Source organism: Camelus dromedarius, chromosome X, assembly GCF_036321535.1.
Source record: "Camelus dromedarius isolate mCamDro1 chromosome X, mCamDro1.pat, whole genome shotgun sequence".
In the NCBI taxonomy this organism is placed as follows: domain Eukaryota; kingdom Metazoa; phylum Chordata; class Mammalia; order Artiodactyla; family Camelidae; genus Camelus; species Camelus dromedarius.
The window spans coordinates 96,290,958-96,314,893 of NC_087472.1; the positions used below are offsets into that span (position 1 = coordinate 96,290,958).

The 23,936-nt window shown below is 39.7% G+C and overlaps 1 protein-coding gene and 1 non-coding gene across 4 annotated transcripts in view; one reads left to right on the forward strand and one right to left on the reverse strand.

Moving 5' to 3' along the window:
- PDK3 (pyruvate dehydrogenase kinase 3) overlaps positions 1–23,936 on the reverse strand; it is a 156,522-nt gene that overhangs the window by 26,337 nt on the left and 106,249 nt on the right. For all 3 annotated transcript variants that reach the window (XM_064483318.1, XM_031445692.2, XM_010997563.2), the window contains exons 2-6: positions 22,589–22,730; positions 18,893–18,964; positions 14,945–15,129; positions 13,131–13,220; positions 2,239–2,316 (exon numbers count right to left, since the gene is read on the reverse strand). In XM_064483318.1, the coding sequence (XP_064339388.1) occupies positions 2,239–2,316; positions 13,131–13,220; positions 14,945–15,129; positions 18,893–18,964; positions 22,589–22,698 (535 nt within the window). In that variant the 5' untranslated portion in view covers positions 22,699–22,730. The remainder of the gene's footprint in view (positions 1–2,238; positions 2,317–13,130; positions 13,221–14,944; positions 15,130–18,892; positions 18,965–22,588; positions 22,731–23,936) is intronic.
- On the forward strand, positions 381–453 carry TRNAT-AGU (transfer RNA threonine (anticodon AGU)). Its single transcript has one exon. It is a non-coding gene; the product is annotated as a tRNA-Thr (tRNA).

The window sequence follows — 23,936 nt, forward strand, 5'->3', positions numbered from 1 at the left end:
TACACCACCCAAGCAACAGGAAACTAGAGGCGACCTGTAACCACCAGTATTCACTTCTCTTAGTGATGGGGAAAGGGCCCCCAAAATCATGCATGAGACAGTGCCAAAAATAGGTGGAAAATTTCTCCCCTGGGGGGGTGCACTGCCCAGAGTGACAGCCTCAGTGGGAAGGACTGTGCTGACCCAGCTGGCACCCAGGAATCAGCAAGGACAGGCTCACTGCTCTGCCTTCAGAGTGAATGAGGCTGCCATTGAAGCAAAAGAGAAGCTGACCACTACTGGTGAGTTAAGCTCCGTATTTGACAAATAGAAATCTGGACAGTGAGGTCAGGCTCCATCTAGCCATTAGGAAGAAAGAGAATATTAAGATGTTTCTGGGGGAGGGTATAGCTCAAGTGGTAGAGCACATGCTTAGTATGCATGAGGTCCTGGGTTCGATCCCCAGTACCTTCTCTAAAAAAAAATAAATAAGTAAACCTAATTACCTCCCCCCTACCAAAAAAAAAAAAAAGATGCTTCACTCAGGAATACATAAACAAAATCCACTTGTGCTGGTGGTGTATTTATTCAAAATACAACTCTTCTCAGAGAACCTAGTGGACTTTGACAGCAGCTTTGGTTCCACACCTCCTAGTAGAATGTAAGGGCAATTGTCCTACAACAGCAGCCTGAAGTCTTCATGCTTTGATCTCATTATAAGAGAAATATATTTTTGGAATATTTTTGAGAGGGAATGTGGTTTATGTTTAATTATAAGTTCCCATATAGTAAGACTCAGTCATTCTACTTCTAAGAATCTAACCTACAAAAATACTTCCACACGTCCACAGATTTTCCCTCCCTTCAAACACACACACCCACACCCTTCATTCCTCATTATATGGAATATGGGAAAATTAGATTGGGAGTTTGGGATTAACAGATACACAGTACTATATATAAAATAGATAAGCAACAAGAACCTACTGTATAGCACAGGGAACTATATTCAATTTCTTGTAACGAGCTGTAATGGAAAAGAATCTAAAAATATATATGTATGTATATGTATAACTGAATCACTTTGTTGTACACCTGAAACTAACATTGTAAATTGACTACATTTCAATAAAAAATAAGAATTAAAAAAAAGAAATCCTAAATGTCCACTCAATGGGAAATTATTAAATAAATAATCTCTAAATGACAATAATACATGCAAAGATCTTTAAGGTGAAGTGAAATACACAAGTAAAAGAACACAAATGGTTTCAACCCCAATTATGTAAAAACCAAAACTCTGTACGGGAGAGAGTAGTGGGGACGTTCCCTTTTACTCTGCATTTATGTTTGTAGTTTTACAAGAAGCATGTCTCTTTCGTAGCTTATGAATAAAAAAAGTAACATGTAAATAATAGTTTCATACTATTAACATAAAAATCAGCTAAAACCCCACTATCCAGAGAGCTGTTGTTTGTATTTTGGTGGGATAAACCTTTCAATATATTTTCCAATGAACTTGCACTATTACAAAATGTTATGGCCTGTGTTTAAAAAAAAAAATTCAACTTTTCCCATACATTAAATATTCCTTAAAGCATTACTTTGAATGGCTGCGTAGTATTCTACCTTATAGGTGTACCACAGTTTATTTAAATAATTGTCTACTATGGAAAGCTTGGATTGTTTTCTTATTTTTCTCTATAAGAAAACCACTGTGATTGTCATTCTTATGTGCATCTGTGCACATCTCTATTTTCTTATAATTTTTTGAGAAAGAATATTGTTAGCCTTTTGTTTTTAGAAAGGCTCTACCAATTTAAACTTACACCAGAAATGTATACGTGTTGGTGAGAGAACATTTTTTCTGGGGACCAATTCAAAGCATTAAAATGTTTTTTTAATCATTGCCATTTTGAAAGACAAACATGGCATTTCCCTGTGCTTTGCTTTGTACTTTGATTAGCAAAGCTTAACACTTTTCCATGTGTTTACTGACTGCACTAGTTATTTTGAGAACTGCTTATTTCTATCTTTGACCAGCTTCTACCTTGATCACTTTTGTTTCAAGAACTTGGGAGTTCTAATAACACAGTCCTGTACAAAAATTCATTGACCAAAGATAAAGAAAAGGTTTCAAAAAGACACAAAAGATGAAAAAGCAGCATAATTTGAACATCTCACTGAAATATAGCTCAGGTATAATCAGTTTTTTAGCCAGCTTCTTTGTATTTAAGGTTAAAATTATTTTTCGTTTACCATTGAATTCTTCAACTTCCAGCTCTGGAGCAACCAGGTAATACTGTTCACACAGCATCTTGGCAGTTTCATACGCATCTGCAAAGAGAGGAAAGAGTTTAGCTGGTGCACTGATAGCATGGACTCAGAGAGAGGGAGAGAGATTTAACAGAATAAACAAACAAGGACAACTTGTAACCTGACAGACTGAGAATTAATCAACTACTGCCTTAAAAAATAGCCTTTTTCACCTATAAAAGAATTACCCTAACTGAACCAAAATCTCTTTCTTTAGTTTTAATGACCACAACAATATCAAAATGCTGCACTAATAATGATACAGCCAGCTCTATACTAAACATGTCTTTGTTTAACTTTCAAATCTTTCCTGAAAGGCATTTTTCATGAGTATCTATAAACTCAAGACTATACTTCTGAATAGCATGCAACCTGACTAAACTACTAAAAAGGTATTTGTTGTAATTTCAAAAATAATAACGCTGACAGTCTTAAGATCTGCCAATTACTTATAAATGAAACAGCAACAAGTATTGGCTGAATAAATGAGTTTCCAGGAGCCACACAATATGTTACTGGAGACATTACTCTTGTTTAGAAATCTCCTTTAGGTTAGTTAAAGGGAACGGGTTGGGGCTGTTATTTACCAAAGTCTGAGGAGCAACAGTTTGCTTTTGCAAGGGAAAAAACCGACAAAGGGTAAGACCAAGGCCACTACAGAGGCAGATAGAAAACAGAATTCAGGAAGTTACATCCAAAGGATGGGGAGCAAATTTAGAAAGCTAAGTGCTTTATTTTTTACTGCGTGTGTGCCTTGTCTCTTGAGTTGCAAGCAATCTGAGGTCAGGGTTTGTGGCTTACACTTGTTTGGTAACTCACAGAGAACTCATTCTATGCCTGTTAGATGGTCAATAAATACTCCTTGGTTTGATACATCTTAAACCTTTTGATAATTTACTTTTAAAAATAGCTTTATTGAGATATAATTCTTATACAAGTCATCCATTTAAAATGCACATACAATTCAATGATTTTTAGTGTATTAGCAGAGTGGTGCATTCATCACCAAAATTAAGTTTACATTTTCATCACCTTCAAAAAGAAACTCCATAACCATTAACAGTCATTACTTCTCGTCCAGCTGGAGGCAAGCACCAATTTGCTCTGTGTTTATAATTTTGCTATTCTGGACATTTCATATAAATGGAATCATACGATATGTGGCCTTTTATGTCTGTTTCTTTTACTTAGCGTGCTTTTGAGGGTCACTTATGTTATAGCATGCATCAATACTTCATTCCTTTTTATTGCTGAGTTAATATTGCATTGTACAAATACATCACATTTTGTTTATTCATGTATCCGTTGATGGACATTTGGATTGTTTCCACTTTTTGGCTATTACAAATGAACATTCATATGTTTATTCACATTGCTATGAACATTCACTCCCACGCTTTTGTGTGTGTGTAAAGATACGTTTTCATTTCTTTCGGGTATATACCTAGGAGAGAAAATTGCTTGATCATATGGTAGCTGTATGTTTAAACGTTTGAAGAACAGCCAGACTGTCTTCCAAAGCAAGACGTTTTTTTCATTTCCACCTTTACAATTTCTAAAGCTCAGACATTCAAATTAGTTTAAAATGCTTCGTGGTCACATTTGCAATGTCCTCAACTGGATACCAGCTCTCTGGAGACAGGCTAGTACTCCTTCCAGATTCCCCACATCAATACTTGAATTTAAGATTCAAGAGGTAAGAGATGGGAAGGAAGGAAGGAAGGAAGGGGGGAAAAAATAACCCTGATGGAATTTAAATATGTTAAAATTTGACATTATCAACCTTAAAAAAAAGTAAGAGAAAGAGAGGAGGAAGGAAAGAAAAAAAGGGGGGAAAATAAGCCATATAGAATTTAAATATATTACAATTTGACAATGTCAACCTGAAATGATACAAAGATAAGATTAGGATATGTTCAGACTATAAGCTGTGGTTCCTACTGCTACCAAATTGAAATTTTATATAATATTTGACCTCAGAGTAAATATTCTTATTTTATTAAACTTTTAGAATTAAACCACTATAAAGAACCACGGTTAGAGACATCAGATTATGTCAGATGAAATAATGAGGGATAGGCAATGGAAATGTTAGCAAGAGGAGAAAAAAATTTTAAAGGACTTGATCAGTGTGAAAATAGACATTAAAGTAGGACTGAATTTAAACCCTAACAAAGACAATCAAAACTCAGATTTATATGAAATTCACAAGTTTTTTCCTAGGGTATAATAAAACTCACCAAATATCTCTTAAGTACTTTTATAAGAAGAAAAGAAATCAAGACTCACTCTCTGCTGTGGCTACACCACCAAACAATGCTACATCTCCACCTAGTGACACGACAGCACAAAGCCGGTCAACTTCCAACACTCAAACCAACAAACACTGACATCTAAAGACGATGCTTCATTATCCATATACAACGCCAACGCACCTCCACAAAACAACTTCTACAAATATGCAACACCTTTAAAGATGTTTAAACTGCTCTTCCATTCACTATAAAACAGGAAAAGAACCCAACCCCCTGAAATGGGCTAGTTCCTCATGCCATCAGCTTGCCCAATAGTATGAGATTATGACAGCATTATTAAGAAAAAGTATGACACAAATGTAACATGTGGAAGATTAGGTAGAGTCCAGATAGACACAGCCAACTTGAAACTAAAAGCCCCAGCATAGTTCCTAAACCACATGTGACTAAGAATTTTTTAGGCATTACTACAAATTATAGTGATTCAATGCTGTCATTAAGAACTTCATTATGGGGGGAGGGTATAGCTCAGTGGTAGATCGTATACTTAGAATGCACGAGGTCCTGGGTTTAATGCCCACTGCCTCCACTAAAAAAAAGAAAAAGAAATTGCATTATGATCCTTGAAAAACTCAAGACAAGACAATGAGACTTAAGCCAGCCAAAAGTATTTTGGGGGCAGTAATGGTTAAATCTATATTCATATGCATTTTAATAAGTTCCCATGGCACATAATAACGCCTTGGACACAATACACATCTAGTAAGCATCTGTTAAATGGAACAATCCTGCCCTGGAGAAAATTCTCCAGGTTCAATCAACTATACCAATAAGAGATGTTCTCTTCGGTCAGACTGGGAACTAGTGGCCTAGAGTGGTTCCCAAAACTGTGTGTGTGTAGAATTCATTGCCAAGTTAAAAAAAAAAAGAGAGAGAGAGAAAGTAGATTGGGTAACCACTGGCCTAGAAAGTCAAGTCTGGGACACACTAATTCTGTCACTGTTGCTCCCAGGACATGAATGATCATGGGGTCCTGGAGTGTATGAGAGCACATACCTATTCAAATAGGACAGTTCTATTTAAGTAAAGGAACATAAAAATGAAAAAGCTTTTCAAAATCACCAACATGACAACCAAACTTCAACACTGGCTTAAAAATTCATCTCTTTTATATCTAGAGTAAAATGTAAGTCCTACTAATAATAAGCTTTCTAAATAAGACTCTTCTAGTTTTTAAACAGAAACCAAAATTTTAAAACACGATAATTTATCAAATTACTTTTATCTGCAATATATTGGTGCCACTATTTACCACTAATCTTTAAAAGGAAATATTAGGAAATGATTGTTACTGCCACTGAACACAAGTGATTTTAACCTGTTTTCAAGGGAAATAAGGTATTGATGATAAAGTAACTAATAAAACTGTGGGTGTAGCGTATCTTTACTCCCCCAGGTTAGAATATCCAAATGGTAAACACACAAGACTAAAACTAAAAAAGGCCAAGCCATAAAGAGTAGAGTGAAGGTTCACATAGCAACCAGCCCCAGAGATCCACCATAGCCAGGAATCAGTTTTAAGGAAAAGCACACAGGAAAATTTAATAGCATATGGATGTTATTTTTATGAGCTGTTTTTCTTAGAGGATCTTCCTATTCAAAATTCACCACAGGCCTCTGCTATCAAATATTAGCCTCTATCACAAATACAGGCCGTTATTTGCTTATATGTATGTTATAAGAGGCTGGACAAGGATGAGTTTGACTGAGTGCTGAAAAAACAAACATGAAGATGCCACAGTCCCTAACTTGGGTCTAACAGGATACAGAAAACCATCAAGCTCAAGTTTAAGAAGCACTGCCCCAGCATGGTAAATGTAAACGACCGCAAAGCGTTAGGAAGTCACAGATAAGCTGCTTCTTGAAAACGCTTTTAAATTACAATGCAATTCTAATAAGGTCAGTCTCTCCTCATCCTTCTACCCAAAATGCATTCTGAGTGGGAAGCCCAGGGGCTTTCTTACCACTATACCCTCTCCTACCCGCCCCAAAGCACAGCCAACTGGAAAAGTGAGGCAGAACATCTACTGCAACGGCAACCAACCTACAGGCTGACCGGAATCCTAAAACCTGTGGTCGTGGGCAAAAAAGCCCATTAAATTCATCTTTTGAGAATTCAGGATCGAGACACTCAGGCAGGGCAGAAGGCAAAAGGATACATTGAAAATTATCACGATCTAGAAGGCCTGGAGTGCCCGTCATTGTCCTAAACAAGCTGCCTCAAAAGTCTGCCAGTCTACAGACAAGAGGGAGGCTTGACGAACCCACTTAAAGACACACACAGAAAAAACTCCTTGCTTCTGTTTCCCAGTTCCAATTTCTATAGCCCGACTCTAAAGTGCTTCCTGCCCTTGGATTACCCTGGGATCTACCAGGTTCTTTTAATAAATCTGTCTTTCAAGCCAGTGAGAACAGGTCTCTGTTACTTGTGACCTGAAGAGCCCAAAGTGAGAGCACAAGACATTATTTCTGAACCAGAATAATGACACGCTCTCAGGATACCGCCCGTATGCTATCACACTAAACAATAATAGCATTTAGGAACAACAGAGGTAAGCTAACATCACTGTGAGAGCTGACTTCTGTACCAAGTATTTAAGTTTGTACCTTCAAAATGATCTTACCACAGGATTTTCCATTTGATTTCCTGGTTTCTTACAAAGAAAGGAGGGAAAGGGGTCACGCCAGAAGGCACTTCTCAGAGGATAATAAGAGCTGCTCTACAACACTAATTCTAGCACTCACTACCACGAGGCTGTAATTTGCAGATGTGTAAAGGTAGATATTAATGTGCTAAATAAGCAGCCAGGAGGCATGCTTCAGTGTTCCACACATTCAATTAACATGATGCAGGATGCACCCCACTTTTACACATTTATACAACTGTCTAGTCAAAAATAAAAATATTGTCCCTACCCTTCTACATAAAAGTTCCCTGGAGTCTGTCTCAAGAGATCTAAGTATGGAATCACTGTTAGTTCATTGAGGCTTTCCAAGGCTGGAAAACACACATGTGTGCATGCACCGGCAGGCACGGGCTGGACATCTGACTATGCTTAAGCCATGCAGGATTTGCACAGCTGAGAAAACCAACAGCAGAGCTGTCATTACGACTCAGAACCCCTCCTCCCTCTACATCAAGCTTCCTCAAACAAAAGGAAGGGGAAAAATACTAGAGACAGAGGCGCCAAGTGAGAAGATTAACTGAGAAATCTCAGAAGGTACAAGGAGAAGGTGAAAAACCAGTGGAAAATAACCAACTACTTTAAAAGGAAGGGAGCAGTAAGACATCACTAAGAGTTGAAGGAAGCTGACATGCGTCTCTTCCTTTCCTTGACAGCACTCGGGAGTATCCGGAAGAAGAGCTGGTGATGCCTGGGCCCTTTGGGACTCTCTGTTGCCCCTGGGGCATTTGGGGATGGAGACTCTAGCATTTGATAGAAGACATGGAAGAATTTCCAAGCCTTCTGATTGCTGGTGTTCTCTGCCTCGTTTGTTCTTTCTCAGTCTTATTTTGAGCCCCAAAGAGCTTCTGCTTGGGTATCCAGACACTCCAAGAATTGAGAGTGGGTCCACAGGGAATGAAACAGAAAGTTGACTATTAAAATTTGCTTTAGTCCACAGGGAGGAAAGAGCCCTTTGGGTTTCCTGTTAGGTTGCTGAGCTAATTTTGCCATGGTAGGAAAGGTAACCGATTTAAGACCAATACCCCAGTGAGGAATAAAGGTTATCTACACCTGGCCGGGAAAACCACTGAATATAGAGATGAGGAGTACAGCAGATCAGCCAGGAAGGGGTGCATGATGGGCATTAGTGTTGGAGATGGGGAAATAGACAAATCACTATGGATTTCATACAAAGAGACTCACGTTACTCACAGTCACATACCAACCTGTAAAGTTGGTATTAATTCAAATGTGTAAAACAATGTTATGTCACTGGGTTATGAAAACAAGTGATTTTTATTCTCGTCTCTCTTTTCCCACATTTTCTAAATTTTCTTCAATGAGCACTTTTGATTACTTTGATAATATGGCATGAGTACTTTTAACTGACCAAACCGGAAATAGGAATTGGATGATTGACAAAAAAGTTGGATAATGGGAAACCATAAAATATGACTACACTTGTAACATTAACTTAAAATACACTTTTAAATATACAATTTATTCCCCTAGCAATCTTCAAATAAGGCCAAAGCCTCTTCTTTGGATTGGCCTGGGGTTCTAGGTCGTATTTCCTAGATAAACAATACCATATACATCTGTGAATTCCAATTCCTATTTCTTTAAGGTAATAAATTTAAAAACACTTGTCAAGCCATCTGAGTGCAGATTCCTTTTAAGAGGTTTACTCAGTGCTGTCCTGTCACTTAATAGTTGTCTTGTTCACAGTCATTTCATTACATTTTTAAGAGACTTCTATCAAGTCTTTCCAAAGCATTCAAACTTGATTTTTATGGAAGTAAGTCTCCTTTTTGTACTCCTATTTCTTCAGTTTATATAACATATATGTATAAATTATGTATATTTATACATATACCTGTGGGATAACTTATACCAACAGTTTGAGGACAAATGAGTGACCCTTAGTAAGTGGAAGAAGCACCAGAGCATTCAAGAAAGTATGTGCAAGCCAAGTGTCCTCAGTGTGCTGTGGGCAGGATCCATGATTTGTGAAGGGAATGAAGGTGGCAGAAAAGTCGATGGTGTGGAAGTTGCTTTATGTGTTGATGAACTTCCAGAATCTAAAACCGCCCTCCACAATTGTTTTACTTAAGGGAAGAGGCTGTTGAGAAGTGAAAAAGATGGTCTGAAAGAAACAGTGGAGAACGAGGAGCATGGCGGTCCTTCCTCCTTGCCCCATGAGTGTGGGGGTAGGAGTGTGCGCACCGTGTGTGTGTTGGGGGAAGTGACATTCCGAGTGGCAGAGGGGCACAGTGAGTGATTTTCACTGGGTATGGCTTCGCCAGGGATCCAGGCTGTGCCAGACAAGCTGTAGAAATGATGAAATGAGAGGATGGAGTCAACTTGGTTCACAGTAAATAGCGGTCTCACAGGGGCAGGAGAGAGCCTGAAGATACAGCTGCGAGTGAGCACAGGAAGAGGGAGTGGACAGGGGGATCTGGCCCAGTGTCAAAACCGTGACTACAAAGACCAAAGAGAGCAGGAGGCCATGAGGTTGGCATAAACTGCAGGCATAAACTTGTAGTTTCTTTCTTTCTAATGTTGATCCAACTGCTTTGCACATTATCTTCAGCTAGTGTCTGGTTCAGAACTTCTGTCCCTGAGAGGAGTGATGCAAGCGTGGATGGGAGTAATTTCAGCCCTTTAGGAATTTACACCCCAGGTAGAGAGACCCACAGAAGTAGGAATAACACCAAGACCAGGCAGGATGTAGTAAGGTTAGTAAGAGCAGTCCTGACAGTCAGTGCTGCAAACGACGAATTCTGCTCACCTGCAGAGTTGGGCTGCGGCCGGTTCCCCTCATCATCTGACTCGCTATCGTGCTGCTTCACCCCTCTGCTCTCCAGGAGCACTGACAACTGCCTGCCAATCCCCATTACTTATCTGGTGGTACTGACTCAGGGTTAAAATCTCTCTAAAACTTAGGGAAAGACATTTTTGGTGAAGAAACAGTGAGATGATAAAAAGGACTATGTTTTTACAACTTTATTCTGCAGAATGGCGGGCGGAGACGGAAGCACACAGCACAGTGTAAGAATTCTTGTGCACACCTCCCCAGCCTCAACAGTTCTCAACACGCCCAATCTTTTTCACTGCCCTCCCTCTGGATAACTCTGAAGCAAAACCCACATGCCATTTCATATCACGTGTAGTATTTCAAAATACCTCACTTGAAGCTAAGATGCCTTTAAAAGAACATAACCACAATATCAATATTACACCTAAAAAAATGAACAATATTTCTTGAATGTCAAATATTCAAGTGTCTCAAAAATGTCCTAAATGATGTTTTAAAAAATATTTTATTTATTACTGTACTATTTAATTATTTTATCTTTGAGGAGGAGGTAATTAGGTTTATTTTTAGAGAAGGTACTGGGGATTGAACCCAGAACCGCATGCATGCTAAGCATGCACTCTACCACTTGAGCTGTACCCTCCCGATAAACGATATTTTTAAATATTTTATAATTGATGCCAGAAACAAAAGCAAAGGTACCAACATATTATGTAATCAATGGTATAAATGAGAAGCCAAATGACTCATGTGATGCCCAAGGACTACTGTTCATGGACTTGTCCACCTACAGCCCTTACTGGGTGCTGGCGCTGCTTCCAGAGCTCTACATATATTAACTCACTTAACATTATGATATAGGTGAATTTCCAAGAGCACCATTTTACTGACGAGGAAACTGAGGCCCAAAGAGTTTATGTAACATGTCCGAGATCACTGAGCTAACCTATATGTCCATCAGCTGATGAATAAATAAACAAAAAGTGATCTATCCATGCAATGGAATATTATTCGGCCATCAAAAGAAATGAACTACTGATTTGTGCTACAACATGGATGACCCTTGAAAATATTATGCTAAGTGAAAGAAACCAATCACAAAAGACCATGTACTGTATGATTTCATTTATATGAAATCTCCAGACTAGGAATATCTATAAAGACAGAAAGCAGATTAGTGGTTGCTGTGGGCTGGGGAGAGGGGTAGTGGGGAGTGACTACTAATGAGTATGAGGTTTTCCTTTTGGGGTGATGAGAATGTACTAAAATTGGATCTTGGTAATGGTTGCAAAACTCTGTGAATATACTAGAAACCATGGAATTGTACACTTTAAATGGGTGAACTGCATGGTATGTGACTTGTATCTTAATAAAGCTTTTTAAAAAAGTAAATTATCAAAAGGTAGAATACTTATCAAGCCAAGGAATATTTATTGACCATCTACACAAGCATATACTAAGTTCTATGCAAGTCACAAAACAAGTGTAAGACACAAACCCTGACATCAAATTGCTTGCAGTTGAAGAGAAAAGGCACACATGCAATATATTGCAATGCACTTTTGCTTTGTGAATTTGTGCCTTTTTTTCTAAGGGCAGTCAACTATCTGAACCAGGTTTTTGGAATCATAAAAGCCATTGGGCGAGGGCCAAATGAACATATGAGCTATGATAAGACCGATCCTGCTTCCCTTCCCCACTGGGGGCCTGCAGAGGTCATGATCAACCACAGGGTTATCTTATGAGAGAGAAACCACCAGGGTTCTTAGGGAGCTGGGGCTGAGCCTATTCACTTATAACTGAAATAACTTGAGTCAATGTTTTCTACCTAAGCAGAGGCCGGGGAATCCTGACAATCCTTGGCTGAGCTAAGACCACAGGGGGATGCCCAGGTTAACCAAATAGCACACATTTTCCTTAGCCTGAGTGGCTGAAGATCTGGTCTGTTTCCCCACTGGGGAGGCTGCACACGCTGGGCCCCTGCCCTTGGCCCCCTAAGCTCCAACAGCAAAGATCACTCTGCTTGAGGAAGGCTTGAGAGCTTTACCAAGGAAACAAGGCCCTCTTTTGCCTCCTATTCACTTAGCTACACAGTTCAGAAAAGGTAAGAGCCACAAAGATCCTTGAAGAAGATCGGGAGACCTGTGGTCCTGAAAACTGGTAAGGTGTGTGTTTCAAGGACGGAGAGGAGGGCCATGGTAGGAGATACTGTCTAGGCAAGGGGACAGCTTGGGGTCCTGAAGCTGCAGAGAGTCACCATAATACTGCAGAAAACTGAAGCAGTCCAGGAACCTGGTGGATCACTTACAACCAGGAAGGCTTTCTGGAGCTAGCATTTCTCTTAAACGAACAATGAGGAAACTTCTGTTCAAACTCCAAGTGCCTGGGTACTAGGGACATATGGCTCCAGGGCTCTGTTCTACCCTGAGGCTACTGGAACAGTGTCCAGATCCATGTCCAGTGAACCCAGGAAGCCCAATTGCTACAGAGATTCTAAAACCTGGAGTGCATGTCAGAAAGATGTATACATCGTACAAACATGCGAATTCAGCTGAATTTTACACTGATGGATTTTGGGGGGGTAAATTACATTTAATTAATTAAATTTATATGTTTATTTATTTTTTAATCGAGGTACTTAGAGATTGAGTCCAGGACCTCATGCACTAAGCAGCTGCTCTACCACTGAGCTGTATCCTTCCCCTATTCAGCTGAATTTTATAACAAAGGGTTGCATTCTCTGAAATTTTCAGACAGTGGTGGCCATTGAAACTTAGAATCTTACTTAGGCTAACAAATGTTTACTGCTCAGAGAGAACTACAAGAAAAACCCTAGTTAATGAAGTAGACACTACCTTTTTGTACATTACTAATTATGCATCTTTTCCTGAACATATTTGGATCAAGTGACTTGGGCCCAGAGTGGCCTGACCAATCAGCAAACAGTTCCACGATATAACTTTAGAGCCAAGCTGCCTCAATGAAACCACAATCCCATTTGAACTACAATCGCTGACGTTTCATTGGCCTCCTTACCTTTCACAACATCAGCCACATTGCAGGTGGGATCAATACTTCCAATATGTTTAGGATGCGCAGGGTTAGTGTCACCACCAAACAGAAGCGCTAAAGGAACACAAGAGAAAAGGGAGAGGATTAAAAAACAGTAGGCTAGGATGGTCAAGGAGAGAAACATGGGGCTGGTAAGTTTTGGAAAGATTCTCTTCTTTGTGAAAACCATTTTAGCATCCCCAGTGTCTTAAAGCAATAGAACCAGCTGGTGGGTGACCAACTATCGGACAAGGAAGGAGGAAGCACGTGCCCATGAGACCTGCCAGGTGCAGGAAGCAGGTCCTAAAGCAGTGACACGGGCCAGGTAGCCAACACGCTCTCCTCGACCCAACGTGGCTTGGATGGAAAAAAAACTTCCTTTCATCCTTAAGCCAAGTTTACCCACTTTCTCAGCACGATTCCAGACATTTGTTCCAATATTCTCTAAATATTTAGAAAATGCAGTCTGCACAGTTAGGCTTGCCAAGGGTGTTCACTGCGAACACTGCAGATGCCTCCAACGTGGAGATGGTTTTTCACTGTACTACACATGAACAAAATTTGTGTGAGCATTTTAAAAAGTATATTCAACTTTTTTCATCATATGCAAGGTTTGTAAAATTTTACTTCTGAAAAAAAGCCAAAAGGAGCCCCCAAAGAAAAAAGTTTATATGTGTGCCTATTCAAATGTTTATATGTGTACCCATTTTTAAATTTAAAAAAATGGGAATAACTTAGATGCCACAAAAGAAGAATGCTTAAATAAAGTAGGGGAGATTTTAATTATGACAGAACAAACGTGGGCATTAGGACAAAATGTAAAGCGCCAAATGATTATGTGGAAGAAACACGAGAGGTGGGTAAGCTTAATCAATGATCTAAAAACATGCACACCTTTATGTAGACACACAAATTTAGGTCAAAAAGAAATTGTAGTTATCTAAGTAGTTTAGTTAAATAGTATTTGGGCTCTTTTTTTATTCCTATAACTGTAAATTGCCATACATTTATATTTTTAAAAGACACACATTTAGAACACACCCACATTTAATAGCTGCATAACATTTGTTTATCCAAATAAACCAAATTAGTAAAATAAAGATGCTCTGTCCATTTTCTGACTTGGCAAAGATGATGAATTAGACTCTAGACACTTGGATGCTTTTTCATAAAAATTATTAAATCAGACAAAGAGACACACTGAAGATGAGTCAAAAAGTTTTTGTGGAGAGAACCGTAGTTATTTTTTCTTATCTGCTTATCAGCCCAGAGAGTGGACTAAAAGTCTCAACACAGGATTAGGGTTTGACAAGCCTGATTAATCTGATTTCACTAATCACTGTGAAATAAAAGATCAGTTGCTCATATTGGCAACATAACAATTCAATATTCTTAGTATCAATGTTTTTAAAACCAAAAAGGAAAACATGTACCATTCCGGATAAAGACTAGAAAGGACTCTCAGAGACATTCAACGTATTCAGAGATGAACACCAGGCTGCCACTAATGCCATTCCCTCGTCCCCATCAGGAACATAACGGCAGAGGCTTAAAAGGCAGGCAGTGGTCCCGTCTCTAATATGAGCATCTAAAAAGCCTTTCAAGGGTTTCTTTCAACGAAGAATTCTAATGATTAGCTGATTAATAGATAGAGCTCACCTGGGAAAAACAGAACTAGAAATGAAATTTCTACAGACAAAAATTCATGTCAGTAAATTAAAAGTGAAGTAACAGGAAAACATTTGGGAGAAATCACTCTGGTTATCTTTTCAAAACTGGACCAGGAAAACCCAACTTACTATGCTGGTTAATAAGCATGCGGAAAGAGATGCGGTTGGTATAAAACCGATCCAGAAAATACTGGATGTTACTGCTAATGAACGGATCAAACCCAAACTTCTCCTTGTATTCAATCACTCCTTGTGCCATTGTAGGAACCACATCATTGTGTCTATTTCTGACTTTAATCAGAACTTGTAGAAAGCTGTGTGGAAAGGAAACAAAAAAATGGTCAGTCTCTATCTCATGGGCTAATGCATAAACTTCCCAGCTCTGTTTCAGGACTATTTACCTACTGGTATTTTTATAGGCAGAGACATCATTATCATTATAGGCTATAAGTAAGTACTTATGAGAAGCCACAGTATTACCCAAGTTTTTGCTTGAAACTTCCTATAGCAACTCTTCCTTCAGAGATACAAAAAGTGGAAGGTTCTAGTAAAGAAAAACATGCTCGAATACCTTTTAAGGAATCCATTGACCTTTTGGATAAGTGATTACATTTAATACAGACTCTATAAATGTTTACAGAATACATAATTGCAGAACATATTAATATTTTTTCTGACAACAGGAAGATAATCCCAAAAATCTTTAAGGATTTATTATGGAGTCTCAGAGAAATAGCTTCCATGAATAAATAAATAATGTCAAAACTTTTAAGAGTAAAATATTGAAATAAATTCCTCACAAAAGTAAAATACAGTGATGAAATGTATATAGAACAAAGGTGATTAAGACAAACCTATTCAAGTTTTCCAGTACATCACTGTAAAGGTACAGAGGGAAAAATATATTGAGAATGGTAACTAAGAACAGAAAGACAAGTTAATGCAACCAAATAAAAAGCCTGGAACCAGGCCCCAGGGTGACTAAGTATGTGTGTGTAAAAATTTAGCATATTGATAAAGTAACAATGTAAGTCAGTAGGGAAACAAATTGGTTGGGACAGCTGGCTAACAATTTAAGTCACACTCCAATTTTAAGCCTTATGCCTCAAAATGGGTCAAAAGATTTAAATGTACAAGGGTAAAATCATAGAAAAGAAAAAAGAAATTCAGGTGAGTAAATATATAACCTTGGAGTAAGGAAGGCTGCCCTACGCTTAATACCAAAGGCAGTTTGGGACTTGCAGATACACACTACTATATATAAATTAGGTAAACAACAAGGTCCTACTGTACAGCACAGGAAACTATATAGTCAATACCTCGTAAAAGCCTAAAATGAAAAAGAATATGAAAAGGGATATCTATATGTATGTATAACTGAATCAGAATGCCGTACAGCAAAATTAACACATTGTAAACCGAGCATACTTTGATAAAAAAAAAAAAACCAAAGGCAGAAACCATGAAGAACCAAATGATAGGATTATGTAAGATTTTAGCAATTTTCCAGGGACACACATTATAAACTAAAAAAATGAAGTGAAAACTGGGGAAAATATATTCGTAAGAGTTACTTCCATAGTAAAGGAAAAGATGACCACCCTAACAGAAAACTAGGCAAGAGGCTTGGTATCAGCGGAAAACTTTCCAGAGGAGATACAAACGCCCCCTTGAAAATAATAAAAGAAAAGCAAATTTAAACAACTCAACACTATCCTCCACTTATGAGACTGGCAAGGAACAACCAGTGTCAGCTAGAGCATGGGAGCGTAACTGATGCATTTCTAGGGGCAATTTAGCAGCATGTATCAAAGCCCAGAGAAACTCACTCCACTCCCAAGAACTGATTCCAGGAAAATATCTGGACAAGGCCAACAGCTGTATTTAAGGGCTGTTCTTCAGAGCACTGTTTATAGTAGCAAGAAAACTACAAACTATTCTAAAACCCAAAGGAGGTCAAATCACGACTTGTCTGCAGATGGACCATTATGAAACTACTAATAATGATCTATCATATATTCTCCACATATAAAAATATGTACGGCTAGCTGAAAGTATGGATGGAAGGAAAACGTTAACAGTGGTTGTCCCCTGGTAATGGAAATTTGGAGTGACTTGACTTATTGGAATAGCCTTATTTTTCTCAATGATTAAATATTTCTGTAACAAATACATATGTACAAAGACAGCAAAGATGAAGACATCAACTGGGTAATTAGAAGGTCATAATTTTTCACAAGAAATTTTCTAACAGACCATTTGCCCTTCACATAATGCTCTTCCCAACGTATTTGCAGATTAAATATCACTAAAGTGAAACAATTTATTATAGATGAGAAGTGCCTCAAGTTCTATGTGAAGGGAGGAGACTTGCCTCAGTGGCTCAATTCTCAGAATACTTCCCCCATCTTCTGGGGCTCTTTAAAACTTTATCATTACGATAAACTTCCTCGTCCTCTAAGCTGCTTTCACTTTACTTAAATGACTTTCCTGCATGTGACTCTAAAACCTCTCACTGAACAGAAAAGGCTGCTACTATGAGTAGAACCCCTCGCTCCTTCCTTCCCCACGAGCACCAGGCTTCTAAAACCGCAAGTAGCCTAACTAGCTTCCTGAGCCTGGGTGAGCTACTGAAACTCACTGAGCGAGAGCTATTATCAACACCATCGTGTACACCCTGGATCCAGCACTTGGCGGTTTTCGAAGCAGGCTCATGTCCATAAGTCGCATCTGACTGATAACCCGTTCCAGAAACCAAGACAGGACTCCGGGAAAAACACCACAGAAATTTAATATCAGAGACTTCCACAAATCGATATCCCCTAATTTGAAGCTAGAGAGGCCAGTCCTAATTTTGAGGATGTCAGCCAAACAAACTGTCACTAGCTAATGGCTTTGGAGATTCGATTCATTAACTCTGATAACCTTAAATGACAGCAGGGGCTTCTAACAAGGAAAACACTATAGCTGGGACTCTAGTCCAGTGCCTCCCCTGCCGCATTTTGTAGCTCCATTAACAAAACACCTAGCAAAGTGTATAACAGACTAGCACTTATTCCCCTCTTTGTATTTTAATTTACAACTCAAGTTGTGACTCAAACCAGAGGTCTGGCAGCATGGTGCACTGTAAACGACAATGTGCTCAGGGAGAGGAGACATGATTTCCAGATCCAGCTCTGCTCTTAACTACTGTTACAATATCGGGGAAGTCACTTCACATCCTGGACCTCAGTTTCCTTATCTGTGAATTGAGAGAGCCAGGTTAAATGTCTTGAGCTCAGGTCGCTTACATAACGTGGTATTTCTTAGTTCTTATTTTTGGAACACTTTCAGGTAAGGTGTTTGGTGTCACAATTATGTGAGCCAGGCTTCTACTTAGGAAGAAATTCTTCTGCACAACAGGCCTGCCCAAAGCATTCGCTGATGTGTACATGAAAGAGAAGGAAAGTAATGTGAAGAGGCTACTTAATTTCTCTTGGGGAGAAGAAATCACACTCCGAGCTAGGGTCAGTGTTTTCCAGTTAAGTGAAAATGAAAAACCAGAAATATCTTCCATCAGCATGAGAATTTAGCCGTCTTCGTGCCTGACTGCAGCCAAGGAATTCAGAATAACTGTTATATTAATAGCACCCCCTTTGATTCTGTTCCAAAATAGAAGCGTTACAGTTTATCTGAGCTCAAATGTAATATCGCATTGAAAATTGAAAAACAACTTGTAAAGGACTAAGCAGATAAATTCCTGTATACGTAGAGGCCAGTGCATTCTTAAAACCACCACTAGGTGGAACAGTCACTGCGATATTGATAGTGAGTTCCCTTGCACCAGTTCACCAGGAACAGGAGTATTAAGAATTAGATCACAAATCATAACCTGAAGTGTCATCGTTACCTTGGCACTATGTTAAATCCTTAACTCAAATTTTAAAAAAACTGCAATGTTGAGTTGTTACTCATTAAGGAACCTAATGCTTTCGTCTAAATTATACTTCCTGGTTCTGAATGGCGTGAGTTCCATTTACCAAGACATTTTTTAACCTAGCTGTTTTGACTTTCAGCTAAGTTTGGTATCATACTTACTTATCCAAGACCTGGGGATCCTCAGGGCTCTTATTTTCATATTCTAGAAGTTCAAGAAAACTCTGCATGTACCTGAAAAAAAGAGTTATTGTGTTAGTTGCCTACCCAACATTCCTCCCTCCTACTTTCTCTCTTCCTTAAGAGCACCTTTAGTCTCCACTCAGGTATCCATCCAATCCCTTCCACCCTCATGTTGCCCAAGTGCTTCAGGGGAAGCTGATACCATGCAAAACTCCTGGGAGGCCTGGTTTTTTTCCCTAGGTAATCCTATTTTTCTTGTCACTAGTTCCTAATAGCCCAACAGTCCTGCTCTAAGCCTGTCACTGCATCGTATTCCTCTGAACACAGGGATGTGGCTCAGGAATGGACAACACTGCCTCAATTCAGGCCAGTAAAGTAAGAGAGTAGACTTGCTGGTGGTCTTTGGGAGAGAAATCAACTTGCTCTGCTTTTATACAGTGGGGTGTGTGGATGTAAAGCCTGGAACTGCTGCAGCTATTTTGGCACCCAGAACATCCAGCCTGAAAATGAAGCCAAACCCATGGAAAGTGGGGCCTTGATAATCTCGTGAATCTCTGAATCAAACCAACAGCAAAAGCTTGTCCTAGTTACAATTTATTGCTTAAGCCAGGTTTTCTGCTGATTGCTAACAAACATATCCTAACTGATGCACCAAGTCTATAGTATGATTACCAAAAAGGGGGCATATAAATTTTTAAGAAGCACGTGTGTGGCCCTAAAGTGAATGCTAAGAATTTAGAACTAGAAATAAAGAAGGTTCCTTCTCAGAGTTTACTGAATTTCATCAACATGTAATGAAAGAGAAAGAATGCCTCTTAGGGCCTCAGAAACAGCTTCTGGATTAAGAATACCGACGTAGCTCATTCAGGGTCAGTGTAAGAAATAATGTGACCAACATAAAGGTCTGGAGAACAGCAGAAAAATGGGACTCAGAGGAGCACATGACAGGAGCAGCTACACCCAGACAGAACCTGCTGGGTCTTGTGGCGACTCAGAGATTCCAATTACTTAGAGGTGTGCGAGCTCTGCTTTGGGTCTTAACATGTCCTGAAAGAAGTACCCCTTATTCTTATTATTTCTAAAAATTAATTACTACTAATCTTACCATCCTGCTTTGGATAGAGGATGAGGGCACTCTAAAAATGACTGTTAAGCTTATAAATACATAAACAGGAATGACGTCATATTTATCAGCCTCCCCTGAACTTTGTGACAACACATGATACTAAAGTATGTTCATCTCTGGGTATATTTTTTAAAGTTTCTGAGCATATAAAGCTGTGGATTAGACATTGTGAGGATCATTAGGTCAAACCACCCTGAGAGGTCACAGTCAGCCATGCACAGTGATGCCCTCTGCCCTGACACATGTCAGCAGAACCTCAGGCAGGCATCCCATCCTTCTGGAAGGGGATAGTTCATTTACAGAGCAAAGTTATAAATGGAGAGGAATCAAAGGTTATGCTGAGCTTCCTGGCCTGAAAGTCAAGAAAGCTAGAGATCGCACTCTGACCAACGTGCACTTCTCAGCCATTATACTTAAGATCTGCTTTCAAGAGGAAAAGGAAATGACAAGTAAACATAATGCATGATCCCTGAACTGGATTCCTAAGTCGGGGGTTGGGGGGTTGCTTAAAAAGAAAAGCACTATTAGGACAATTAATGAAATGAGAGCAAGTTCTATACATTAGACAACAGTACTATATCAATGTTAAATTTCCCAAATGTGACAATCATACTGTGATTTTCTAAGAGTTGTTCTAAGGAGACACACATTCAGGCATAAAGGGGCATGGTGCCTACCATTAATCCAATGGTTTAGAAAAAAATAATGTATCTTATATATATAGATATATGTGTGGTGTACCATATATATAGGTATAGTGTACCATACAAAGATATACAGAGAGAGAATATGGATGCAGATGATAAAACAAATATTGCCAAATGTTAACAATTAGTGAATCTGGGCGAAGGTATTTGGAAACTCTTGCTAGTCTTGCAAACCCTTCTGTTAAATAGAAAATTATTTCAAAATTCAGTGTTTAAAAAAGGAAGAAATAACATGCATGTGTTTAGAATGGCTATGGAAGGGGAAGGGTAGGAAGACTTAAAAAAAAAAAAAAGAGTTGACTCAATCATTTGAGTCTGTACTTTACCAGCAATTCACTTTGAAGCCCCTGAAGTGCCTTTTACATAAGTGATAACTGTAAATGTTTGACTGTCCCCGCCGCCAGGACCAGGGGACTTGACAGTCATTTAGCCTACCTAGAATCCCCAGTACAGTAGCTGGCCCCTGAGACTGCTTACATACGTTCTGCTGGAAAATCTCTAATCATGGTCTTGGAGCAATAAAGAAGTCTCAGGTAAATAAGTACTTGCTGCCCCCTGAAACAAGCTATGAACTTAGGGTAAAATCCAACTGACTCTGAGATGGAAGCCACGGTCACCACCTCTCTGAGGGGTCTTGGCTTCCGGGGTCCCTTTGCCTGCCACAGTGAGGAGCTGCTGCTTGTCTGGGACAGGGACTGGACGCTGTCATTGCTAAGACCACCCAACAGAGTGTTTCTCAGATGATTCATTCTCAACCTTAAGAATTTCTTTTTCTTTTCCTTAACAATTTCTTATAACAAATATTACTGAGGAATGACTGGTGAATGTCCATTCTCTTTCAGTAGCCCAGCCTCCGTGAACCCTCTAAACGCAAACTAATGAATAGTTTTATTCTCCCCACATCTATCCACATCATTCCCGTCCCCTAAACTGCTCTCCCTGTCCCTGTCAGTTCCAACCACCCCCCCTACCAAGGGGCAGTGCAAACCACAGCTTGCACGCCCCCCTCCCCTGTGCTCCCACGGCACTTCCTCTGCACTGGCTTGAGAGCACTGTTTGCATCTGGCTTCCTGAACCCCTCCAGCTTTCAACATGGGGATGACTTCTTTGTTTGTATGATATAGTGGAGTAGTGCAAGTGTCTCTCAAATCTATGCAAATCCTTTTCTAAAAATATACCACCTGCTCTTCCACCCCACCACGCCCCCATCACGCTCTGCTTACCGAGTGGGTAGTTCAGTCACAAATTCAACTTCCTCAATTAGATAGCACACGCTTTACACATCACAACTACACCTGAATGAAGTTACTTAAACCCTGTTATGATTTTTCAGACTTTTCATGGGGCAGCAGCACACCAGGTAGCTGGTATTTTTCATACAGGAGGTTCCCCTTTATATGACTGATTTTGTCCTAAAATAAGTATTGTCATCAAGAAACTTCTTTGAAAGGAAAACAGAAGGAGCACGGTGGAGACTGGGCCAAAGCAGCAACATCCCCCTACCCAAAGGATCGTAGACCTGCTCACATGGGCCACTATGGTGCTATTCCTTTACATCTTTCTGTACTTTCCTTTTTTTCAATAAAAATCAGATTTATAACCAGAAAAAATGTGCAAAGTCAAGAAAATGTCTAGTTTAGTTTAGAAGTATTTTCCTTAGGACAATTATACATTGTCGGTTAAAAAAAACAAAACAAAACTTTTAATTGCCTGGGAAACCCAGCTATCCTGAATGACTCATTCTCACACAAGCAGTATGTGTACTTTTAGGGAGGATGGTCCCAGTGCCAAATGTTCAGAGCACTATGGGGAGACCCATGTGAAGCCACATTATTTACTTACCAACTCTGAACCAATCCCACCGCAGGGCGGTTAAGCAAATTATCTGGCAGAAGATTAACCTCTCTCATTGTGTTAGCCAGTCGCACAGGAAGCTCCTTCCGTAGGAACATATACGAAGTTTTTTCACACGCATTATCTCTCCCTATTAAGAGACGAAAAATAGTCCATGGTTTTATAATCTAACAAGCTGGAACAGTAAAGTGAACTCATGGTAGCCCAGTGACTGGTTGGGAAGAGAAAAGTAAGTAATCTGGCAGTCTCTAATTAAATTTTTAGCCTCTGACATGGCAAGTTTAAGGAACTAACTTAATTAGAACCGAAAAAGAACATTTACTCCAAGAGGCAACCTTCAAAGCAGGTTTTTTTTTCCCTTAGCACAAATACGTCCCTAGTGTTAACCAGCGGCTTGGTATAAAAGTAACCTGAAATATAATCTGAATTTGTTTTCAAACACTGTGGGGAAACTGCCAAGTACAAAAGTAGGAGAACATGGAAACCCACTCCTGTTCATGGGGGTTTCCAGAAGGCAACAGATGTTTCACAAGTATTCACCTACTGTGGGCCGACTGTGTCCTAAGATTTTCTTCCAGTGTGTTTCTTCCAGGACCATAGCTCTGCCCCTCTAGGAAGCAGCCACAGACCCCAGCTCTGACCAAGACACAGGACTCGGGAGGTGCCAGAGAAACCAGCCAACAGGTGCCCTCGGAAATGGAGTGATGTCCTAGAGCACGTCTAAGAGGGTAAGGCACAGTGGTGGCTATGCAGACAGAGGTCAAGGAGTCTTCTGTTGAGTGACCTGAGCTGGCTGTGAATAACACTTACATAACTAGGGCCGGTGAGAGTAAAGGTATCCAGGCACCTGAAAGAGGAACCCCGAGCCCTTTCCCCAGCTGCCATGTGACCAGAGCAGTTCCTGACTGTTCCTGCCCTCAACCCCAGCCCTGCTGCAAACCTAGTGATGGTTGGGGAATGGAAGATGTGACAGAAAAGACATGAGCTTTGGGGACAGAAATGTGCTTCAGCCTCAACTTCTCCATTTTGGGGATGGGAAACCCTTGGCGAACTTCTCAACCCCTGAGTCTCAGCTGCCTTAATCTGTAAAATGGAGATGAAACTTCCATTTTTTAAATGACTAAATGTGACCACATATGTGGAGCCTGCCACAGAGCAAGTGTTCAATGAACATAGTCCTTCTGTCCTCTGTGATACTTATGGGTCCGTCCCACCTCCCTCACACTCGGACAGGCCTTCCCGATGCCCCACGTTCCCTTCAGGCTGTTTGAAAATGGGCAACCTTGGGGCTGGACCCTGAGAGAGGGAAGCGGGGCTCATCGAATGATTTTCTCCT